Source organism: Paroedura picta, chromosome 7 (assembly GCF_049243985.1).
Source record: "Paroedura picta isolate Pp20150507F chromosome 7, Ppicta_v3.0, whole genome shotgun sequence".
In the NCBI taxonomy this organism is placed as follows: domain Eukaryota; kingdom Metazoa; phylum Chordata; class Lepidosauria; order Squamata; family Gekkonidae; genus Paroedura; species Paroedura picta.
Genome location: NC_135375.1, coordinates 19557818 through 19577279, shown reverse-complemented (window position 1 = coordinate 19577279; position 19462 = coordinate 19557818). Strand labels below are relative to the sequence as shown.

At 42.7% G+C, this 19462-nt stretch overlaps 1 protein-coding gene and 1 long non-coding RNA gene across 2 annotated transcripts in view; one reads left to right on the top strand and one right to left on the bottom strand.

The window, feature by feature from the left end:
• The window catches only part of LOC143842155 (uncharacterized), a 75648-nt gene extending 67934 nt beyond the window's left edge, over positions 1–7714 (bottom strand). Inside the window, exons 1-2 of the long non-coding RNA XR_013233002.1 lie at positions 7577–7714; positions 4397–4478 (exon numbers count right to left, since the gene is read on the bottom strand). This is a non-coding gene — a long non-coding RNA (uncharacterized LOC143842155). The remainder of the gene's footprint in view (positions 1–4396; positions 4479–7576) is intronic.
• AMACR (alpha-methylacyl-CoA racemase) lies at positions 7612–18848 on the top strand. The gene is made up of 5 exons (XM_077346946.1): positions 7612–7977; positions 10421–10564; positions 12845–13005; positions 14022–14208; positions 16667–18848. The coding sequence occupies exons 1-5, from the start codon at positions 7728–7730 to the stop codon at positions 17074–17076; spliced, it is 1152 nt and encodes a 383-aa protein (XP_077203061.1). The 5' UTR covers positions 7612–7727; the 3' UTR covers positions 17077–18848.
• Positions 18849–19462: the final 614 nt, after the last annotated feature.

Here is a 19462-nt window from a genome sequence, read left to right as displayed (position 1 = left end):
CAAACCAACATGGCTGCCCACCTAAGTAAATGTTATGGCAGCACAATGCAAAATCAGCCTTTTATCTTCATCTTGGTGAAAGATACCTCTGAGTAAATGCGTTTAGGATTGGAGCCACAATCCCCTGCCCTAAAGAAATCTCCCTGCCCTTGTTTTCATTCCTACATGCGGTCAAGTATACTTTCTCAAAAAAGAAACTTGTAGCTCCATCCAACGCATGTGTTTCCTCAGAAGTTAATCCCACCAAATTCTGGAAAGCACTTCCAAGTAACAGCACATAAGATGGTGGCCCTTGGAAAGCAGAAAGTGGGGAGGAAGAGTTGAAGTGGTAGGTGATGTTTCCCTCCTTACCAGCAGTATTGAAGGACTTGAAGATCTGCTCTGGGTATCAAATAGCCTAGTTATGCCCCTGCACTGACACCGCCGCCCTCCACACACCCTGCCCTGTCTGTATTCTCATATGACCCTCAGGATTCTTCATCCACTTAAAAAAAAGAAAAAAACGTGGGATGCATGGGAAATGCTGCATAGGAATAACAGCTTTTAAAATCCCTTTTCAAAAACTGTCATGCCCCAGCTTTTTCCGCTGTCTAAAAGGTAATCCAAACTGTAGACAATTCTCTTCTGTTATGTTCCTTCTTGCCTTTGCTTCAAGGGTTGATCATCAGGTCAGGAACAATGAAAAAGAGTAATTTATAAGCAATTGCACTGCTTCCCCTTCGTACATAAGAAACTGCTAGTGCTGCCCATAGTGTCCCACCAAGGAAGCACTGTGTTTTTTTACAGGTTTATAATAAAGTAGAGGATTCTGTGGAAAGGCTAAGTTAATAATGGGCTGTGCCTGGACAGGATGCCATAAGGAAACATGGGGGGAAGACCTTACAAGGTGGGTTGATGAAATATGAAAAATCCTCGATGTGAAAGCAGCTTATGATTTCTGAGCTGCAATCACCACTTCAACCTCTTCCTCCATGTTACCTGTGTGCCCTTTCTGTACCATTAGTCTAATAATGGAATGGCCAGCTATAAGCCTCCCCAATAAGAAGCTGGCAATGAGCCAGATTCTGAGTTTCCTTTTGAAAATGAAAGTACTCACTACAGGCATAGGGTTACATGATTTCCTGATTCTCCTTCCTTCTAGCATGAAAAGTCAAAAGCAGAAGAAAACATGCTGTAAGACCGCATTACAAATGTTAAGAGCACAGAGAGACAAATGAATGAACCCAGAAATTACCTAATGTACAAAAGAAGGATAATGCGTAGCTATGGAAACAAATATCCACACAGGATATATCTATGAGGGACTAATAACAGTATAATAAAGGGCACATTGAACTTTAATAGGTACATGATGTTCTCCCCCCCCCTCCCCACAGTATTATAGATAACTAGCACAGATGCTTGGAAATACCTGTTTTAACATAGACCACAAAGGTTAGATGCTGTCAGCTCCTGTCATTTAACTGTTTTCAGAATTTCCCACTCTTTCCTCCAGGAGTAATTTTTTTACACCCTGCTTTTCGCTACCTTGTGAAGTCTCAAAGTGGCTTACAATTGCCTTCTCTTGCCCCTCTCCTCACAAGAAACATCTTGTGAGGCAGGAGAGGTTAAGACCGTTTATGCACTAGAGGTTTCATGCCGGGCTGCAAGCTGGAGTTTTAGTCGTGGCAGGTTGACCCACCTCTTCCTGCGCCCACACGGGGGAGCATTTGGCCCAGTGAACCTCATCCACCCCCGATTTGTGCTCCTGCACCAGAGCTGGGGCAGTGAAGTTCCCAGTGCATAAATGGTCTAAGAGAGTTCTAAGATAATTGTGACTGGCCCAAGTAGGCTTCATGTGGAAGAGCGGGGAATCAAACATGGTTCTCCAGATTAGATTAACCACTCTACCGCACTGACTCCTATCAACTATTCTTCTCTTCCTGGTGTTTTCCTACTCCCTTGCTGTCCCATAGCTTCCCAAAATGTTTTTCAGGGAAGGAAATTGTCAGAGAAATAATCACAGTCCAGGGAGTTTCCTCCTTTCATCATGCCATTACTTGCAGTTAGGATAAGATGGTGTTGACTTTAGAGATTGGCTGGGGACAGGGGGCTTGGCCTTAGCATGTTCAGCTCACTCACAATGCTGTGTTAAAATCAAGTCTGCTGCTATTTTTTTCTTAAGAGGAAATGTTGTAACACCATCACCCCCCCTTTTTTAAAGTTTCATAGGGGAGGGAGGGAGGATGGTGATGAAAATGACACTGGAGGGGTGGAGTGGTGATGGCAGCTGCAAAAAACTCAAATGGGAGAGTTTCTCCACTGGACAACCCCGAATTAGAACCTGCCTCAACAATGAAATCAGTGTATCCAGGCATTTGTTTGTTGTAGGGTAATTAAGCAGCCAATTTGGGATTGTGAACGAAAAGGCAGATTTAAGGTGTCATAGTCCCACTGTATACGGCACTGGTCAGACCACACCTGGAGTAGTGTGTGCAGTTCTGGAGGCCTCATTTCAAGAAGGATGTAGATAAAATTGAAAGGGTACAGAGGAGAGCGATGAGGATGATCTGGGGCCAAGGGACCAAGCCCTATGAAGATAGGTTGAGGGACTTGGGAATGTTCAGCCTGGAGAAAAGGAGGTTGAGAGGGGACATGATAGCCCTCTTTAAGTATTTGAAAGGTTGTCACTTGGAGGAGGGCAGGATGCTGTTCCCACTGGCTGCAGAGGAGAGGACACGCAGTAATGGGTTTAAACTACAACGATATAGGCTAGATCAGGAAAAAAAATTTCACAGTCAGAGTAGTTCAGCAGTGGAATAGGCTGCCTAAGGAGGTGGTGAGCTCCCCCTCACTGGCAGTCTTGAAGCAAAGGTTGGATACACACTTTTCTTGGATGCTTTAGGATGCTTAGGGCTGATCCTGCGTTGAACAGGGGGTTGGACTAGATGGCCTGTATGGCCCCTTCCAACTCTATGATTCTATAAAAACAGAGTATTAAAGATACAAAGGGAATACCATAATCCTGATCATAGGATTATAGCTAACTCCAATCTCATTTGCAAGAGTTAAGAATATGTGTTCACAGGCAGCAAGTCTTCAGATAACTAGTTGAAATGTATTTAACTTCTTTTCTATTGGTGGTAACTTCATACAAGTGGCCTTCCTTACTAGCAGCATCTTCCTGTTGCCTGGATTCAGTTTCAGTTTGTTGTCCTGTAACCACTTGACCCCTACTTCCACACTCTGACTAGGATCTGGGAGACTCTGGTTCAAATCTTCCCTCTGCTGCAGAAGCTTGCCGGGTAATCCTAGGCCATTTGTTCTCTCTCTCAACCTAACCCACCTTGCAGGGTCATTGTTGGGAGGATAAAATGAAAAAGGGGAGAGCAATTGTTTTTAGTCCCTCACTGCACAGAAAAGCAGGGCATGCCTATCTAAATAAATACATAAATGGATTGTTTGAATAAACCTGGGACCCATCTCCCCCATCACCAGCCTTCTCTAAGTAAGACTGTCTTAGGGAAATGTGGTTTATAGACAGAGACAGCGATTTGTTTATAGCTACCTGGCAAACTTGGTGACAGTTATAGACTATATAAATGTTTGATATGCACACAAACAAATATATAATATTTGCAAACATGTGGCTAGTCCATTCTCGTCCGATCTTGGAAGCCCAGCAGGGTTGGTCCCCATTACTATTTGGATGGGAGGCTTTCAAGGAATAACAGTGCTGTGACATGGAGGCAGGCGATGGTAAGCCACCTCTGAAAGTCTCTTGCCTTGAAAATCCCACCAGGGTTGCTATGTCACCTGTGACTTAATGGTACTTTCCACCACGCCATACATACACCAAGGAACTAGGCCTCTCCATGGACTTCTCTTATGCATCATGAAGCAAGGATTTGAACTTGAGTTTCAAACCTCAGCACTTCTATCCACTGCACCAGAAATAGATTTTTCCCCATGGTGCAAAAAACACTATACACCAATGGCTAAGACATTCTCCTTCAGTGGTCCCTGCAACTCAGTTATCTAAGAGATACTTCACCTTAACTGCCCCTGATAGAAACCCATTTAACAAGGAAATGAAATGGCTCATGGCATTGCTAGAATCAATTTGCTAAAGCTGCTTGCTGAATGTATATCATGTTATTAAAACAGGGGTGTTGTTAGCGTTACAAAAACAATCTAAGTTGTATTTTGAATAGGACCAGAAAGTAAAAACAACACAATGCAAAAGTTTGACTGTTTCAAAGAAACTTTATGCTAATTCACCATCTGTAGGCACTTCCCAAAAATAAATTGGTTCACTGAATTATCAAAACTAATGAAGCAGCACAAATGCAAATGTTCCAGTCTCTGCCTTTGATTATTCTTAGTCAAAAATTTAAAGCAGCTTTGCTGCTCTTACCTTTTTTCAGCAAACAGCATGAATATTTCAAAGTTTCATGGAAAGGTTGCTAAGCCCCAGAGAACCATCAGATGGCAAAGTTCTAGATACAAAGTAGAAATGGGTGAGAAAAAAGAATACTTTTCTTCCCCACTTTAATCTTCATGTTCCCTCTCATTTTTGGCTAAACTCATCAAAGAAAACAAAACTTTCCTTCTGATTACTTGCACATTTCCCCAGCACGTATAGCTTAAGAGCTCCGAGATTGCTTAGCAGATGGAGACAAACAGACAATAGTCACCTGGGCCAGAGGTGAGGATATAGCGAGCCTGCAGAGGGCTTCTTGTTCCCTCATTTCAGGTGCTGCACTGCAAGTGTTTCCCAAACTTCTGATGAACACTGTTTTTAATTTGGCCTTTGGGCTGATCCTGCGTTGAGCAGGGGGTTGGACTAAATGGCCTGTATGGCCCCTTCCAACTCTTCTATGATTCTATAATTTTGAATTGGAGAACATTCTTCTGTCCCCCCTCACATACAGACAGCACTCAAATTCTTCAACACAGACAGAAACATAACAGCAGGCAGTCTTCTTCCCACTTTTGTACTGCCATGAATTGAAAGGGGTGGTAAACCTGGCACCAGGATAGAATATTAGATTTACAAAAATTCTGAAGAGGGTGAGAGTAGCTTTTTGTTCATAAGGGGTTTTTTTTTTTGCATACGTATGTGTCTGAAAACCTGAAAGGAGAACTCTTTCTGGAATGCTTCAGTGGAATGATCAGGTCCTGAAGTCAGAAAAATACATCAAAACTTAACAATCCAAAATGGATGGGAGACCATCAAGGAGACTGGAGTTGCTGCACAAAGGAAGACAACCTCTGCTCACCTCTTGCTTAGAAAACCCCATAGCCTTGATGTTGCCATGAGATGCTTATGACTACAGTACACAATTATACTATTGAAATTCAAAATGAATAAAGTGGATTTCAATAGTGATAAATGTAAAGTTCATTTAGGTAGGAAAAATCATATGTATCACTATAAGATGGGCAAGACTTGTCTTGGCACTGGTACATCTGAAAAGGATCTGGGGGTCTTGGTAGACAATACACTGAACATGAGTCAGCAATATGACTCTGTGGCAAAAAAGGCAAATGGGATTTTGGGTTGTATTAAAAGTAGATCACACAAGGCAATTTTAATGCTTTACTCCAGGGGTAGTCAACCTGTGGTCCTCCAGATGTCCATGGACTACAATTCCCATGATCACCTGCCAGTGTTTGCATTTGCTGGCAGGGGCTCATGGGAATTGTAGTCCATGGACATCTGGAGGACCACAGGTTGACTACCTCTGCTTTACTCCATTCTGGTGAGACCTCACTTGGAGTACTGTGTTCAGTTTTGGGCACCCGTTGAAGAAGGATGTAGACAAAATGGAGTGTGTCCAGAGGAGGCCTACGAGGATGGTGAGGGGTTTGGAGATCAAGTCATATGAGCAAAGGTTGAGGGAGCTTGGTCTGTTTAGCCTGGAGAGAAGACGACTGAGAGGGGATTTGATAACCATCTTCAAATACTTAAAGGGCTGTCATAGAGAAGATAGAGCAGAGTTGTTTTCTGTTGCCCCACGGGGCCGGACCAGAATGAATGGGTTGAAATTAATTTTAAAGAATTTTTGGTTAAACATCCAGAAGTTCCTCACAGTTAGAGTAGTTCCACAGTGAAACAGGCTTCCTTGGGAGGTGGTGGGTTCTCCTTATCTGGAAGTTTTAACTCTTTTTGTATCCTATCCTTCTCGGTTGACTTTAGACAGCCTCCACCATGCCATCTGCACAGGTCTCTGGCGAGATAGTATACATTTTAAAAATAAATATAAATGAAACTCACACTTAACTGACATTTCCAAAGGTGGTGACTGCAAACCCCATCTTTAGAAATGCTCATAAGTGTGGTCTCTTAAAGTCTATAACAACATTTTATATAGCTCAGGCTACATTTCTGGTAAAATTTAAATCTGGGTGACCTTGACTTTGAGCCATTAATTCTCCTCACAGGACAGTAGTAAGAATGAAATGGAGGAAAGGGAGAGTATTTATACTGCTTGATGCTCTTTAGAGGAAAGTCTAAATACATAATTAATGTAATCTGTCCTGGGTACTAAAAGTTAAAAAGTGGGGCCAAAGCAGACCTTATCATGAGTCAACAAATAATTTCTGCCAGCAGAAATATATTTAGGAGTGATGGGTATGGAATAAGACAGCTGGAATAAGTATGGGTATGGAATAAGACAGTATGGAATAAGACATAATCCCACCAGAGGCATTGTTATTAATGGCAAAGGAACAGCCATGCAAGTAGGGTTCTCAGCTCCAGGTCGGGAAATACCTGGCGATTTCTGGGGTGAAGTCTGAGGGTTGAGTTTGTGGACAGGAGCGACTTCGATAGTAAAATTTAGAATCATAGAGTTGGAAGGAGCCATCTAGTAGTCCAACCCCCCTTCTCAATGCAGGATTTCTTTAACCTTTTTTGGGAAATGGGTGTTAAACCCCCACCCCTCCTTCCCCCCTGCAGGGCCTTGCACCTGGCATTCCCAAGCAGGGAGCTCAGGGCAGGTTGCACTCTATTAACCCAAACTAAAACCAATATAAAAGCTATAAAGAATCTTAAAACCATCTGTGGTCTACACTAAGGTGACCAAATTGTCCCACTTTTGGGGGGGACATCAGGGGGCACCTGGCGAAATGTACTTATGCTGAAATAAATAAATTAATTAAATAAATAAATATTACAATACTATTTTTGCGTTCTATGAAACTTTTTGTTGCTCCATATAGACCAAATTTTTAATCAAGGACCCCCCCCCCTCGCTCAATGGTATCCCGCTTTACCAATGTTAAAATCTGGGTCACCTTAGTCTACACACACCCTCATTTCAATAACATTTGGAGAATTCCAGGGGTTTTTTTTTGTTTGTTTTGTTGCCTCAAAGTAAATTTTCTTTTATATAATCTTTTTTTTTTTTTGGGGGGGTGTTAAACCCCTCCCACCCCCTTTGTTCACGGCCTTGTAGAGACAACGCCAAACAGGTTACTGGTTCGACGCTCCTACAGAAAAGGCTTCCCCGCCTGAATTTCTAAATTCCGCATAAGCTTCGGCGGCTCCACGGGACTAAACGGGGCAAACCCCTTGTGCGAAAACACCCACAGGCCCGAGTCGCGGGGTTAGGAGGCACGGCTTCCCCGCCACCTCCGGCCTCCCGCCGCCACCGCCTCTTTCTGCGGCCCGCCCCGGAGGAGGCGCCACGGCGCTGGAGGCAAGGCCCGGCCCGGCCCGTCGTCGTCGTGGTGGTCTGCCGATGGCGCTGCGCGGGGTGCGGGTGCTGGAGCTGTCGGGCCTGGCGCCGGCCCCGCTCTGCGGCTTGGTGCTGGCCGACTTCGGCGCCCAGGTGGTGCGGGTGGACCGCTTCCGACGCGCCGCCCTCCACGCCGACGTGCAAGGCCGCGGCAAGCGCTCGCTGGCCATCGACCTCAAGCGGCCGCAGGGCGCCGAGGCCCTGAAGAGGCTCTGCCAGGCGGCCGACGTGCTCGTCGAGCCCTTCCGACCAGGTGCCTGGCTGAGCCGGGGCGGCGACGCTGAATTAGGGGTCGGGGAGGTGGAGAGGGGCTTCCCCCCCCCTCCCGTTCCCCATCATTGCATTAGGGACGCGGTGGGGGGGGGCGTCCCTTGTGGGGATGAGGGGGGGGTGGGAGGGTGTGGAGAATTTACCTCAGAAGGTGGCTCTGGAGGGCGGTTTTGGCGGGAAAGGGAGAAATCGGAATCCTAGAGTTGGAAGGGTCCTTAGAGGTCCTCTAGTCCAACCCCCTGCTCAATGCAGGATCAGCCTAAAGGGGTAGTCAAACTGCGGCCCTCCAGATGTCCAAGGACTACAATTCCCAGGAGCCCCTGCCAGCTAAGCTGGCAGGGGCTCCTGGGAATTGTAGTCCATGGGCATCTGGAGGGCTGCAGTTTGACTACCCCTGGGGATCTGTCCAGCCGCTACTTGGAGACCGCCTGTGTGGGGTAGCTCACCACTTCCTTAGCCAGCCCTTTCTACAGCTGAAATCAGGCTGTAGAGGGGTCCCACCCATTCCCACATGCATTGGATAATGCACTTTCCAATGTACTGGATTGAATTTAGGCAGATTGGGAGTGGGTGGGCAGGAAGGGATGTACCAGCTTTTGACATTTGGGGCCCTTCCTTGCATACCCAGGGAATTGCTGGTCACCACTGTGGGATGGTAGGCGAATTTCCTCCAGGCCAGGCTGGATTCTGGAGATTTTTGATGGGAGGGATCCCTTGGGCATGGAATTGGGGTAACTGTGGGTAGGCAAGTAGTTGTGAGTTTTCTTGCATTGTGCAGGGGGTTGGACTAGATGAGCCTGGAGATCCCTTCCAACTCTATGATTTTCCTTCCCCACATGTTAGTGCCTTTTAGGATATTTTTCTGTGCTGCACAGGAAAATCCAGCTGCTATCGCACATTTAAAGTGCAGAATGGGCCCTGTGCGAATCAGGAATATATACTTCTAAAGTGCATTGAAAGTGCATTATTCAACAGGAGTGGAATGGCAGTTGACAAATAGTCTTTCTTTCTTTCTATCTTTCTTTCTTTCTTTCTTTCCCTTGGGAATGACTGGGGGTAGTTGCACCTCTCTGTTCCCATGCAGAAATCTAATCACCAATCGCTTGTTTACCTAGCTCAGCCTTTCTCAACTTTTTAAATCACTGAGAAATCCCTGAAACATTCTTCAGGCTTTGAGAAAACCCAGAAGTGGTGCAGTGGTCCAGAATATGCTTGGGAAGCATACCTGGGTATACACTCACCCAGGACCCCTCTCCTCCCCACCCCTTCCAGGCCCGTCATTGGCTATGGGAGGCGGGGGCGGGTCGACATAAACATATATGGTCATATATTTAAATGTTTACCACATTTAAATATGTATAAAAAATAATCAACTCCCACCCATTTGGCAGACTCTTCCAAGGCTGTCAGGAAACCCCAGGGTTTCACAAAACCCTGATTGAGAATGCTTGATCTAGCTCTTCAGATGTATTTCAGGCACAATTGCATATAGAAGGTGCTCAAAGGCACCTTAAAGACCAAGGATGGCAGCCTCCAGGTGCAACCTGGGGATCCCACAGAATTACAGTTAATCTTCAGACTGCAGAGATCAGTTCCCCTGGAGAAAATGGATGCTCTATGGCATTGAACCCCACTGAGGTCCCTGCCTTCCCCAGGTTCTATCCCCCCCCCCCAAATCTCCAGGAGTTTCCCTACCTGAATCTGGCAACTGTACCCCCATCCTCTGCTGGGGGTTGGGGGTGACTGGCAACCCTATTAAATACTGACAAAATGTATCTTCCATGAAGATAGATTCAGGTGGGTTGCCATGTTGGTCTGAAGCAATAGGACACAGTTCTAGTCCAGTGGTACCTTTAAGACCAGCAAAGGTTAATTCCAGATATGAACTTTCATGTTGCATACTTTGTGGGTCTTAAAGATGCCACTGGTCTCAAAAGCCTGGTTCTTGCCAGACAACCTTGACACTCAGCATGTTCTTAACTGTTGTTGTTATCCCTTTTCAACTGTTGTGATTACCCAAATGTTTTTGTTATAACTGTTTATATCTCTTTCCTCGTTCACACTGTTCCAAACATTTCAATGTACCTTACCCTGCTGGTTCTATGTATGCTGCCCTGAGACATCACTGCGAAGCACGGTATATAAATTGCATGAATAAATAGAATAAATAAGGGTTGTATATGGAGAAAGGGAAGCTTTCACAAAGGAAAGAAACTTGGGCAATCTTCTAGAATTTCATTCCCTCAAGTGTGCAAATGTTGAATGACCTATGTGTAGGGTTGCCAGCAGGTCTGGAGAAAAATTTCTCATCCCTTAAAAGAGGCTTAATCTGATAGTATTTCCCCAGGTGATGTTATTTACTTCCATGTTACGTCTCTAATTTTTAATTGTCCAATCTTGATCTTTTGTATGTCTTTCCTGTTCAGGTGTCATGGAAAAACTTAACCTTGGTCCAGACGTTCTCCTTAAAAGTAATCCCAGACTCATTTATGCTAGGCTAACTGGCTTTGGCAATTCAGGAGCTTATAGCAAGATGGCAGGTCATGATATCAATTATTTGGCTGTGTCAGGTAAGTTATACAGTACCGTATTATAAATTTGCTAAGTATGCATATGCAATCCATATTCTTGATTGATTACTGTAACTCACTCTGTTTTGGGGCTAACCTGGATGGGAGGGATCTTCGTTAGAAGTTTTAACTGTAGGATGTTTTAAAACCTGATTATGAATGTTTTAATTATTTTGTTATCCACCCCAAGTCCGCTTGCAGAAAGGGGCAGTCTATAAATTTAATAGGTCAATCGGGAAAATAATCTGTGTGGGTCTGGCTGTCATACTTTCATAGCACTGTCCCTAAGCATGTATATTCAGGATTAGATCCTGTGGCATTCACTGGGACATACTGCTTAGTAATAATGTTCAGAGCTTCAGCCTGCAGGCTGAGCAGAATTACAACTGTCATTTGACTGTGCTGGACTTTGAAAGGTGACTCTATGTAGAATGCTCCGCAAGTGTCTTGCATTGCTGGTTAGAGCTGATTTCTGGACTTTGTTCCAAGGTCCAGTAGTACTAAAGTGAACACTAATGACTGAAATGTTCGTTATAGTTTAACTAGGAACATGTTCTGTATTTAAGAGATGTTATCCAAGGTTTGTAGTATTCTATTATGAAAAGAAGCAACTGGACAGATTATATTTTGAAAAAAGGCATTTAGAGCTGATAAATTTGTGGAGGTGCTCTAATGTATGTTGAATCTGCAAGTGGTTCTGTTAGTGAAATAAATTTGGTTCCTTTCTGTAAATTCCCTACACAAGTGCCTCTTGAAAATTAGTTGGAAGGATTGTCAAACTTTCCATTATGCCACTACAGTGTAGAAACAGGCAGTTAAAGAATGAGATGAAAGAGGCAGGATTAAAGGCATTTTATTTCTTCGGGTTATTTACAAAACGTTTACCCCACCTTTCTGTCCTCATAAGGGCCCCCAGGTTGGCTAACAAAATCATATTTTTAAAACCATTAAAACCAACAAGCCCCACATCATTACAACTATTAAAACCAGAGGTAAAATACATATAAAACCACAAAAGAGAACAATTAAAACATGGGCCAGAAAGAATACTGAGGAAATGCCAACAACAAAGTCTTCACCCACTGGCAGAAAGTAACCATAGAAGGAGTCAGACAGATGGATCTTGCTGGGGAGAGTGTTTCAGTGTTTTGGTGCCACAATCAAGAAGGCCCCCTCCTGGGTTACCACCTGCCTGATATCAGAAGGCAGAGGCACCCAAAGCAGATCTTGAAAGGTGACCATAGCAGTTGGATAGGTTCATAAAAGACTAGACTGTCTTCCAGGTATGCTATGAGCATCCTGAAGTTCAGAAGATACTTGGAAACATTTCTGAAAAAAACATTTTCATCTTGAATTATGAGATAAAAGGTAATACGATTATTACATTGTCTGGATTATTTTTATTTTAAAACTATTTTAACATAACTGCCCTAGGATGCCAGGCCACTCTTGTTGGGTGGCTTTTGGGTGAATTCGATCCACCAAGCAGCTAGTAAATTATGTTCCAGAAGTGTTTTCAGAATCCACGCTTGTTAGTTTTTGTTGTTGCTGCTGTTATTAATATTTCTAGCCTGCCCTGCCTGTGAGTTTGTAGATTTTAACCATGATGATTTTTATTCATGTTATATTTTATGTCTGTGTATACTGTATTTTGTACTGTTTGATCTGGTGTATTTTAAAATGTTGTTAGCCACCTTAGTCCTGTTCAGGGAAGGGGGAGTAGGATATAAATTTGATGACCGCTTGTATGGCTGTGCCCCCTGCACAGCACTCCAGTCTGCGGGTATGAATCTGCTGGTTGTCCCGGACCCCGGGACATTCGCCTGGCCTCAACCAGGGCCAAAGCTTTTTCGGCTCTGGCCCCAGGTTGGTTGAATTAGCTCCCAGAAGAGCTAAGGGCCCTGTTGGAGTTATCAGCTTTCCACAGGGCCTGCAAGATGGAGCATATGGTTGAGGCCAGGTTGAGGTCTTCGAGTTACCATCTGGGGATCCCCTAGAACCAGTGAGATCAGGGCCCTTGCTCCTAATGAAAGACCTCCTGACTGCAAGGGGGACAAGGGGGAGATAGGGAGTTAACGCTAATGGATAGCCATCTTTTAATGTTTTGGGGATTTTAAGGGTTGGGTTGTCTTTATTATTTTATTGTAAACCGCGGCTAGTCCTTGAGCACAGCAGTATATAAGTTAAAGAATTTAAAAAATGAATGAATGAATGAACGAACGAACGAACGAACGAACGAACAAACGGGTTCTTTTTTAAGTGTGTGCTTATTGTATCTAGGAATATTATCAAGACTTGGCCGAAAAGATGAAAATCCTTATGCTCCTATCAATCTTCTGGCTGATTTTGCCGGTGGTGGTATTATGTGTGCACTGGGCATAATTATAGCACTCTATGAACGTACAAAATCTGGTAAAGGGCAAGTGATTGATGCAAGTATGGTAAGTTGGCTTTTTAACCAAAAATTGCAGATAGTATTAAAGAGAGGATTGGTGATCTAATATATCTGTGGAATCAGAATACTGCCAGTCTTAAATACCCCTAGTCATTTATGTGCTTTTTGTGACAATGGGTGGGAGTGAATATTTTTTCAGATTCATTTGTCACAGTCAGTAAACCAGGGGTAGTCAAACTGCAGCCCTCCAGAAGTCCATGGACTACAATTCCCATGAGCCCTTGCCAGTGCTGGCAGGAGCTCATGGGAATTGTAGTGCATGGACATCTGGAGGGCCGCAGTTTGACTGCCCCTGCAGTAAACAGTAAACAGGAAAGCAAGCTATTACAGGAAAGCACATCACGTTCAGGCCCATGTGTGGATATCCTTTACCAGATTAAGACATTTAATTTTTTCTTGATGTGTCTTAGCCAATTTTGTTGAAGTTAATGAGTTATAGGCCCACAAATGTATTCAGAATTGTTGCTTACAGGTCAGTGCTTTTATTGTAGGTCTTTTTGTTACAGGTTTTTATTGGAGAACATTGATCATAGCAAGATGAAAGAGTGAAAGGCTTCAGTGGGGTTATTTTAAAGTAATTGACTAGGATACAGTGAAGAAAAATTAAACAAGAGAAATTTATCAGAATCAGATTAAATTTAGACAGATGACTGTTCAGAATTAATATTAGGAAGCACTTTCCCCTCATAATAAATTGTGGAACTTGCTGTTTGAGGATGTAGTCAAGGACTTAATAACATTCAGCAGTAGAGATACATCTTCAGATATCAAAACCATAAATAACACTGCCTAATAACATGAATCGACATAAAGCATCCTTTGCTAGATTCAGAAAGAACTTTTAGCTTTTTTTGCATTCAGGGAGAGATTGAGTATCAGAAGACAAAAGCAGCGGAAAAAAGTCTTTAGCCCTGTCAAAGGAAGAAGGATCTAGCCAAAGACTTCTTGCATCCCTATTGAAATGATGTGAAATTATATTCATTTGTATATTGTATCTTAAAGGTAGAAGGTGCGGCATACCTAAGTTCATTCCTGTGGAAGTCACTAAACTCAGGCCTTTGGAACAGACCTCGAGGAGAAAACCTTCTGGATAGTGGAGCCCCTTTTTATGAAACATATAAAACCTCAGATGGGAAATTCATGGCTGTGGGTGCTCTTGAGCCACAGTTCTATCAGCAGTTTATTAATGGTAAGTTGTAGTCACTGGCCCTTATTATAGTCACAACAGGCCAAGGCCACGCATAGAAGGGTTTTTTTGCATGTTTGGCAATGCTCTGGCTTATTGAAAAAGATGAGTGTCAAAAGACACTCCCAAAGTAGTCTGACGATGTCCCAGTATGCTCCAAGACACCATCATAAATTTACATCTTGTCAGAATTGGTTCTTCACTAAGAGGAATTTTAAGAAAGAAGGAAGGCTTTTGGTGCCATAATTTTGGAGATAAAGGAACTGATGGCAGAGAAACTGGGATTCTTTTATCTAATGCATCAGTAGCTGAAATTCTTTAATCCAAGGCGAAAATATTTAAAAACAATTTTGTAAATGTACACATTTTTTAAAAAAAATCAAAACAAGGTTGCAGCCTTCTTGAGACTGGACGAAAAGCAGAAAATGATTGTACAAGTGGGGACTTGTGGGGAATTTCCCTGTGATTTTTTGCAATTGCTAGCATTTCTCGGGGGATCGTTATTGGCAAATAAAGATGTAACTATCTCATAAGGATGTAAGTCAGAGCAGGCTGACAGACATGGTGAAATATAGTGTCTACTAAGGTCCTATACACCTTAGTATAGTGTTTTCAACCCTTTGGAGGAGCCCCTGAGATAATTTTTCAGGCCTCAAGCTATATCAGCTGGCCACACCTTCCTGCCACAGACCCTGAAAGTGACATGTCATTGGAAGTGACATCACCATCCATGTTAACAGGAAGGCTTGAAAAGAACTATGGGAGGAGAGACAGGAGGCAGCTTGATGGGGGTAGGCAGCTTGATGGGGGTAGGCAGCTTGATGGGGGCAGGCTCCACCCCCACCAAGGCACACAAATCATGGAAGAACTCACTCGTATTCAGAAGGGGGGGGGGGAAGCAATGGAAGTGGCTGGTTCCCTAGCTTGTGGCTTAGTCCATTAAAGCAGGAGGAAAAAGGCCATAGACCTCCTGGTTGGGAATCCTTGCTTTAGTATATACAAGAGACAATCCAGGAGGCTTTGTGCAACAGTGTCAGTCTTACCTAAAGAACAAGAGCAATTATGTTTTGGGGATGTAAACACACACACACCAAAATATTTCCAGTTAAAACAAGAATAAAATAACAAACCCCAAATTTCTAACCCCCTCTAAAAGATTCCTGCCAGTTCAAGCCTTGGCAAATGGCAGGAGTATGTGGATCCAACATCATGAAGGGCTGTAAAGGGTTATCATCGGACACGATCATCTCCAAATAAATGAATATGTTTCTGCATATGTAATAGGGTCAGTTGGCTTCTCTAAAGAAATTTGGTGTGGCTTGACCTTTGCATTGGTTTATGTTGAGGATTTCTTCCAATTAGGAGATCGTTTTGAAGGTTATGTGTAAGAACTGCAGAATTGTACAGACCTTGGTTTGTCTCAAAGACGAATAAACTTGGCATTAGATCAGATGGTATTAAAACTAATTGGAGGATCATTTAGCAAATGTACCTGGTCCTGTGGCTTTGGAAACCATTCACAAGAGAGGAAATAGGCCAGCAAACCAAATGAAACTGGGTTTGTCTTAGCATTTCACCTTTTAAATTAGGATAAAGTGTTCCAGGAAATACCAGCTGGAGGGCAAAGAGAACAAAATTTGGAGAATATGCTAACTAGAGCAGCAGTTATCATGTTCCAGATTGGGGACTTCCTTTTACAATGTTTTCCTATCATGTGAATTGTCAGCATAGTATGTCTGCGCTTACAGCAGTTCAGAATGATGTTGTTTAAATAGAAACAATACAGAATACTAGCATCCCCACATTGCAGGCCCAAAGGCCAGAGTATACTTTAAACTTGATAATAGAGGTGTTGAACTTTCCATTGGGAGTGTCATTATACTTAATTACAAGTGTAAGGACAACTACTGAGGAAAATTACCCTTTGAAAATGGGACATATCTAGAAACCGTTTTGATTGGATCTTGCACAAACAATAAAGAGGCAAAGAACAAAGAGACTTTTCACCTTACTTAATTTTGTTCAATTCAGAAGTGGTATATATTTATGTGATTGAGATTAGAAAATATTGTTAGTAGCCTAGGGATAAGTTATTTCTCTAATTGCAGCCAGAATAAAACAAGTTACCTAGAGCCGTTTGTATACAAAGATGTTTTATCAGGATACTGACCTCTGTGTAAGTGATAGATCACCCTGACAGCTCTGAGGATCCCAGAAAGTATCAACCCAATGAGATTCGTGCACATACATCAACAATCAGTGTATGTATCTATAAGATGTGTGTCTACATTCTTGTTTGGGGGGGTTAGAGTTCCATTTTTTGTCATCTTTTAACCTGCAACATTCATACAATCTCTGGCTTAATAGTAAATCTTGCTTTCTGTAGCAGTTCAGTGAATTAATCTGATCTATTTTACAAGGCCCCTTGATGATTTTACTTTCTTCCTTTACATTGTTTCAGGTCTGGGGCTGGATTCTCATAAACTTCCTGATCAGTATGATTTTTCGGGCTGGCCTGAAATGAAGAAGAGGTTTGCTGATCTGTTTTCAAAGAAAACCCAAGCGGAATGGTGTGAAATCTTTGAGCACACGGACGCCTGCGTGACACCAGTTTTGTCTTTTGAGGGTGTCGCCTCGCATCCGCACAACAAAGAACGTGGGACATTCCTTAAAAATGATCAGGAAGAGATAAGTCCTAGACCTGCTCCACTTCTTTCCAGGACCCCAGCTACCCCGTCATATAAAAGGGATCCGTTTATAGGAGAACACACTGAAGAGATTCTCTTAGAGTATGGTTTTTCTAACGAAGAGATCACACAGCTTATAACTCTCAAAGTAATTGAATCCAATAAGCCAAAGGCTAATTTATAAAACCACAGAAACCTAGGGTCCAATACTGTCCGATGGTATTTTTTGACTTCTGCTGCCCATGGGTGCTATGAACTCAGCAAGGGAGAGTTATGGGTAGATGGTGAAGGAATATTATGAATTTAAATGGTGCTGGGAAAGAATATTACTCCTGTGTGGAGTTGAGGGTATTTTCAAATTACCACAGCTAATTTATGCTTTGGTAAGGCTGGCATTTTGCTAGAAGTGTGTTGCTGGCCTCCTACTTTGCCAGTAGCCACTGAGAGGTATGCATTTAGGATATTCAAGTGGACATCACAAGCCATGCTGATTTGTGTGGGTCATAATGCAGCTGTTCTACTACATGTTGACCTGCAATAGAATGGCTGTATTTGAGTCCAGCCATCTCTAGATAGCTGGTTGGCCATGGGTATGATCAGACTGCAAGACTTGACAGGCCTTTGGTCTGATCCAGCCTGGCTGTTAAGGCCAACAAGATTTTTTGGGTCAACAGTCAAAACTTCTTTTTGTCAGATACTGACAAAGAGAGCTTTGACTCTCAAAAGCCTGTAACACTGAAAACCTTGTTGGTCTCTTAAGGTGCTACTGTACTTAAAGCTAGCTGGTCATGATGCCGTAATCCAAGACCCAGCAACGGGCTTGCTTGTGCTGATGTATTGTAGAATGGTTGGTTTCTTTCAAACAGTCCCAGGTAGAGTTATATACACTTCAGAGCCCCATTGCCTTTGATCAGGCTTGCATGATCTATTAAGAATACGGAGAAAGTATCTTTGAAAAATATTTGGGCTACTATACAATTGTATAACAAACATGAAGAATTGATGTCTGAAATACATATGCATATTACCTTTCAGATTGCAGCCTCAAAGCCCTAGAAGTGTATTCAAAACGCCTTAGTGTTTGCTCGCAACGCAAAGAATGGTATGTTTTCATGGCTTCAGCCTGTTCTAGGGGAAAGTACCACAGTGTCTTCTATAATTTAAGGCATTGTGCCTAAGAAGGAAACAAACAACAACAGAGGATGTGTTTTATGATCCTGTAACATTTTATTGATGTCCTTTGTAATTTGGATAGATGCTTCTGCTGTCTAAGACACAGCATGCAATGCAGAAAGTGGGTTGCGATGGTTGAGGAAATGAATTGAAAGCAATAAATATTTCACTAGACCATTGTGCTATTCTAGATAACAACAACCAACTGTAGCTCTTTTGATATGAAAATGAAATATTTGAGTTTTGATATACCGGAAGAGAAGACGAGATCTGGAAAATACCACAGTGTCTTCTATAGTTTAAGACATTGTGCCTGTGAAGAAGAAATACACAGGACTTGTTTTATGATTCCATAACAAAAGGTACAGATGGCTGCATCGGTTGTTAAGGGATTGTGAGCAGTTCTGCAAAACAAACAAACAGCCTCCGCTTCACCTACCCTGTGTTTAATTTCCAATATAATATACATTGCCCAGAGAAATAGCTTCCTTTTACATTACTGTTGGCCATCCTGTCAGGTTTTGTTGATGTCTTCCGTAATCTGGATAGATGATTCTACTCAGTGCTATTTTGGTTAGTGGACTCACTGGGAAGCCTTGGGATTGGTGAAGCCGGTTCTGCTTTATTTGGGGCTCCACCCTTTGTTCTACAGTTATGTCACAAGCTAAAAACTAAAAGTTCTACAAGTTACCTTTGATAAAGAGATTCAGTGGCTTTCATAAAATGTGTTTGAAGCATTTTCTTTTCTAAATCTTACTAATAAAAAGGTAAAATTCAGTCACATTCTAGACACTTGATGGTGTAATTTCTGTTTCTGTTTCAGTTTGGTAGGCATACACCCATATTATTGACTAAATGCGTATGTGTGTGAGTGTCTATCTCAAAACAGATCTTTGGACCTACCGGTATGTTGCCACTTCTTCCTATAGTGGAGATTTAGTTTCATTTGGAGGATTGAGTGCTAGAGATTTATGATACCTTTGCCTATCGGGCAAATGGAATATTTAAATGGAAAACAGCAAGCTTGTCTAAATTCAGGGAGCTCACAGCTGATTGCATGCTTTCCAAACCAGTCCTTGGTCTGCTTTCCAGCTTGCAGGAACACATAATATCTTCCTTCTAGTCACTATTTTTCAGTAGTAAAGCACTTGGAAATTAGATGGTAGACATCCATCTGATGGAATTATGTGGAATGTACCCCTGAGCAGATATTAGAATCATAGAATCATAGAGTTGGAAGGGGCCATACAGGCCATCTCAACACAGGATCAGCCCTAAGCATCCTATTCATGGGATTCCAACCATGATTTGAAAATAACTTTGTTATATGTTTCATTTATTTATTTCATTTATTGTCTACCACAGTGGTCTCCAACCTGCGGTCTGCGGCCCGGTGC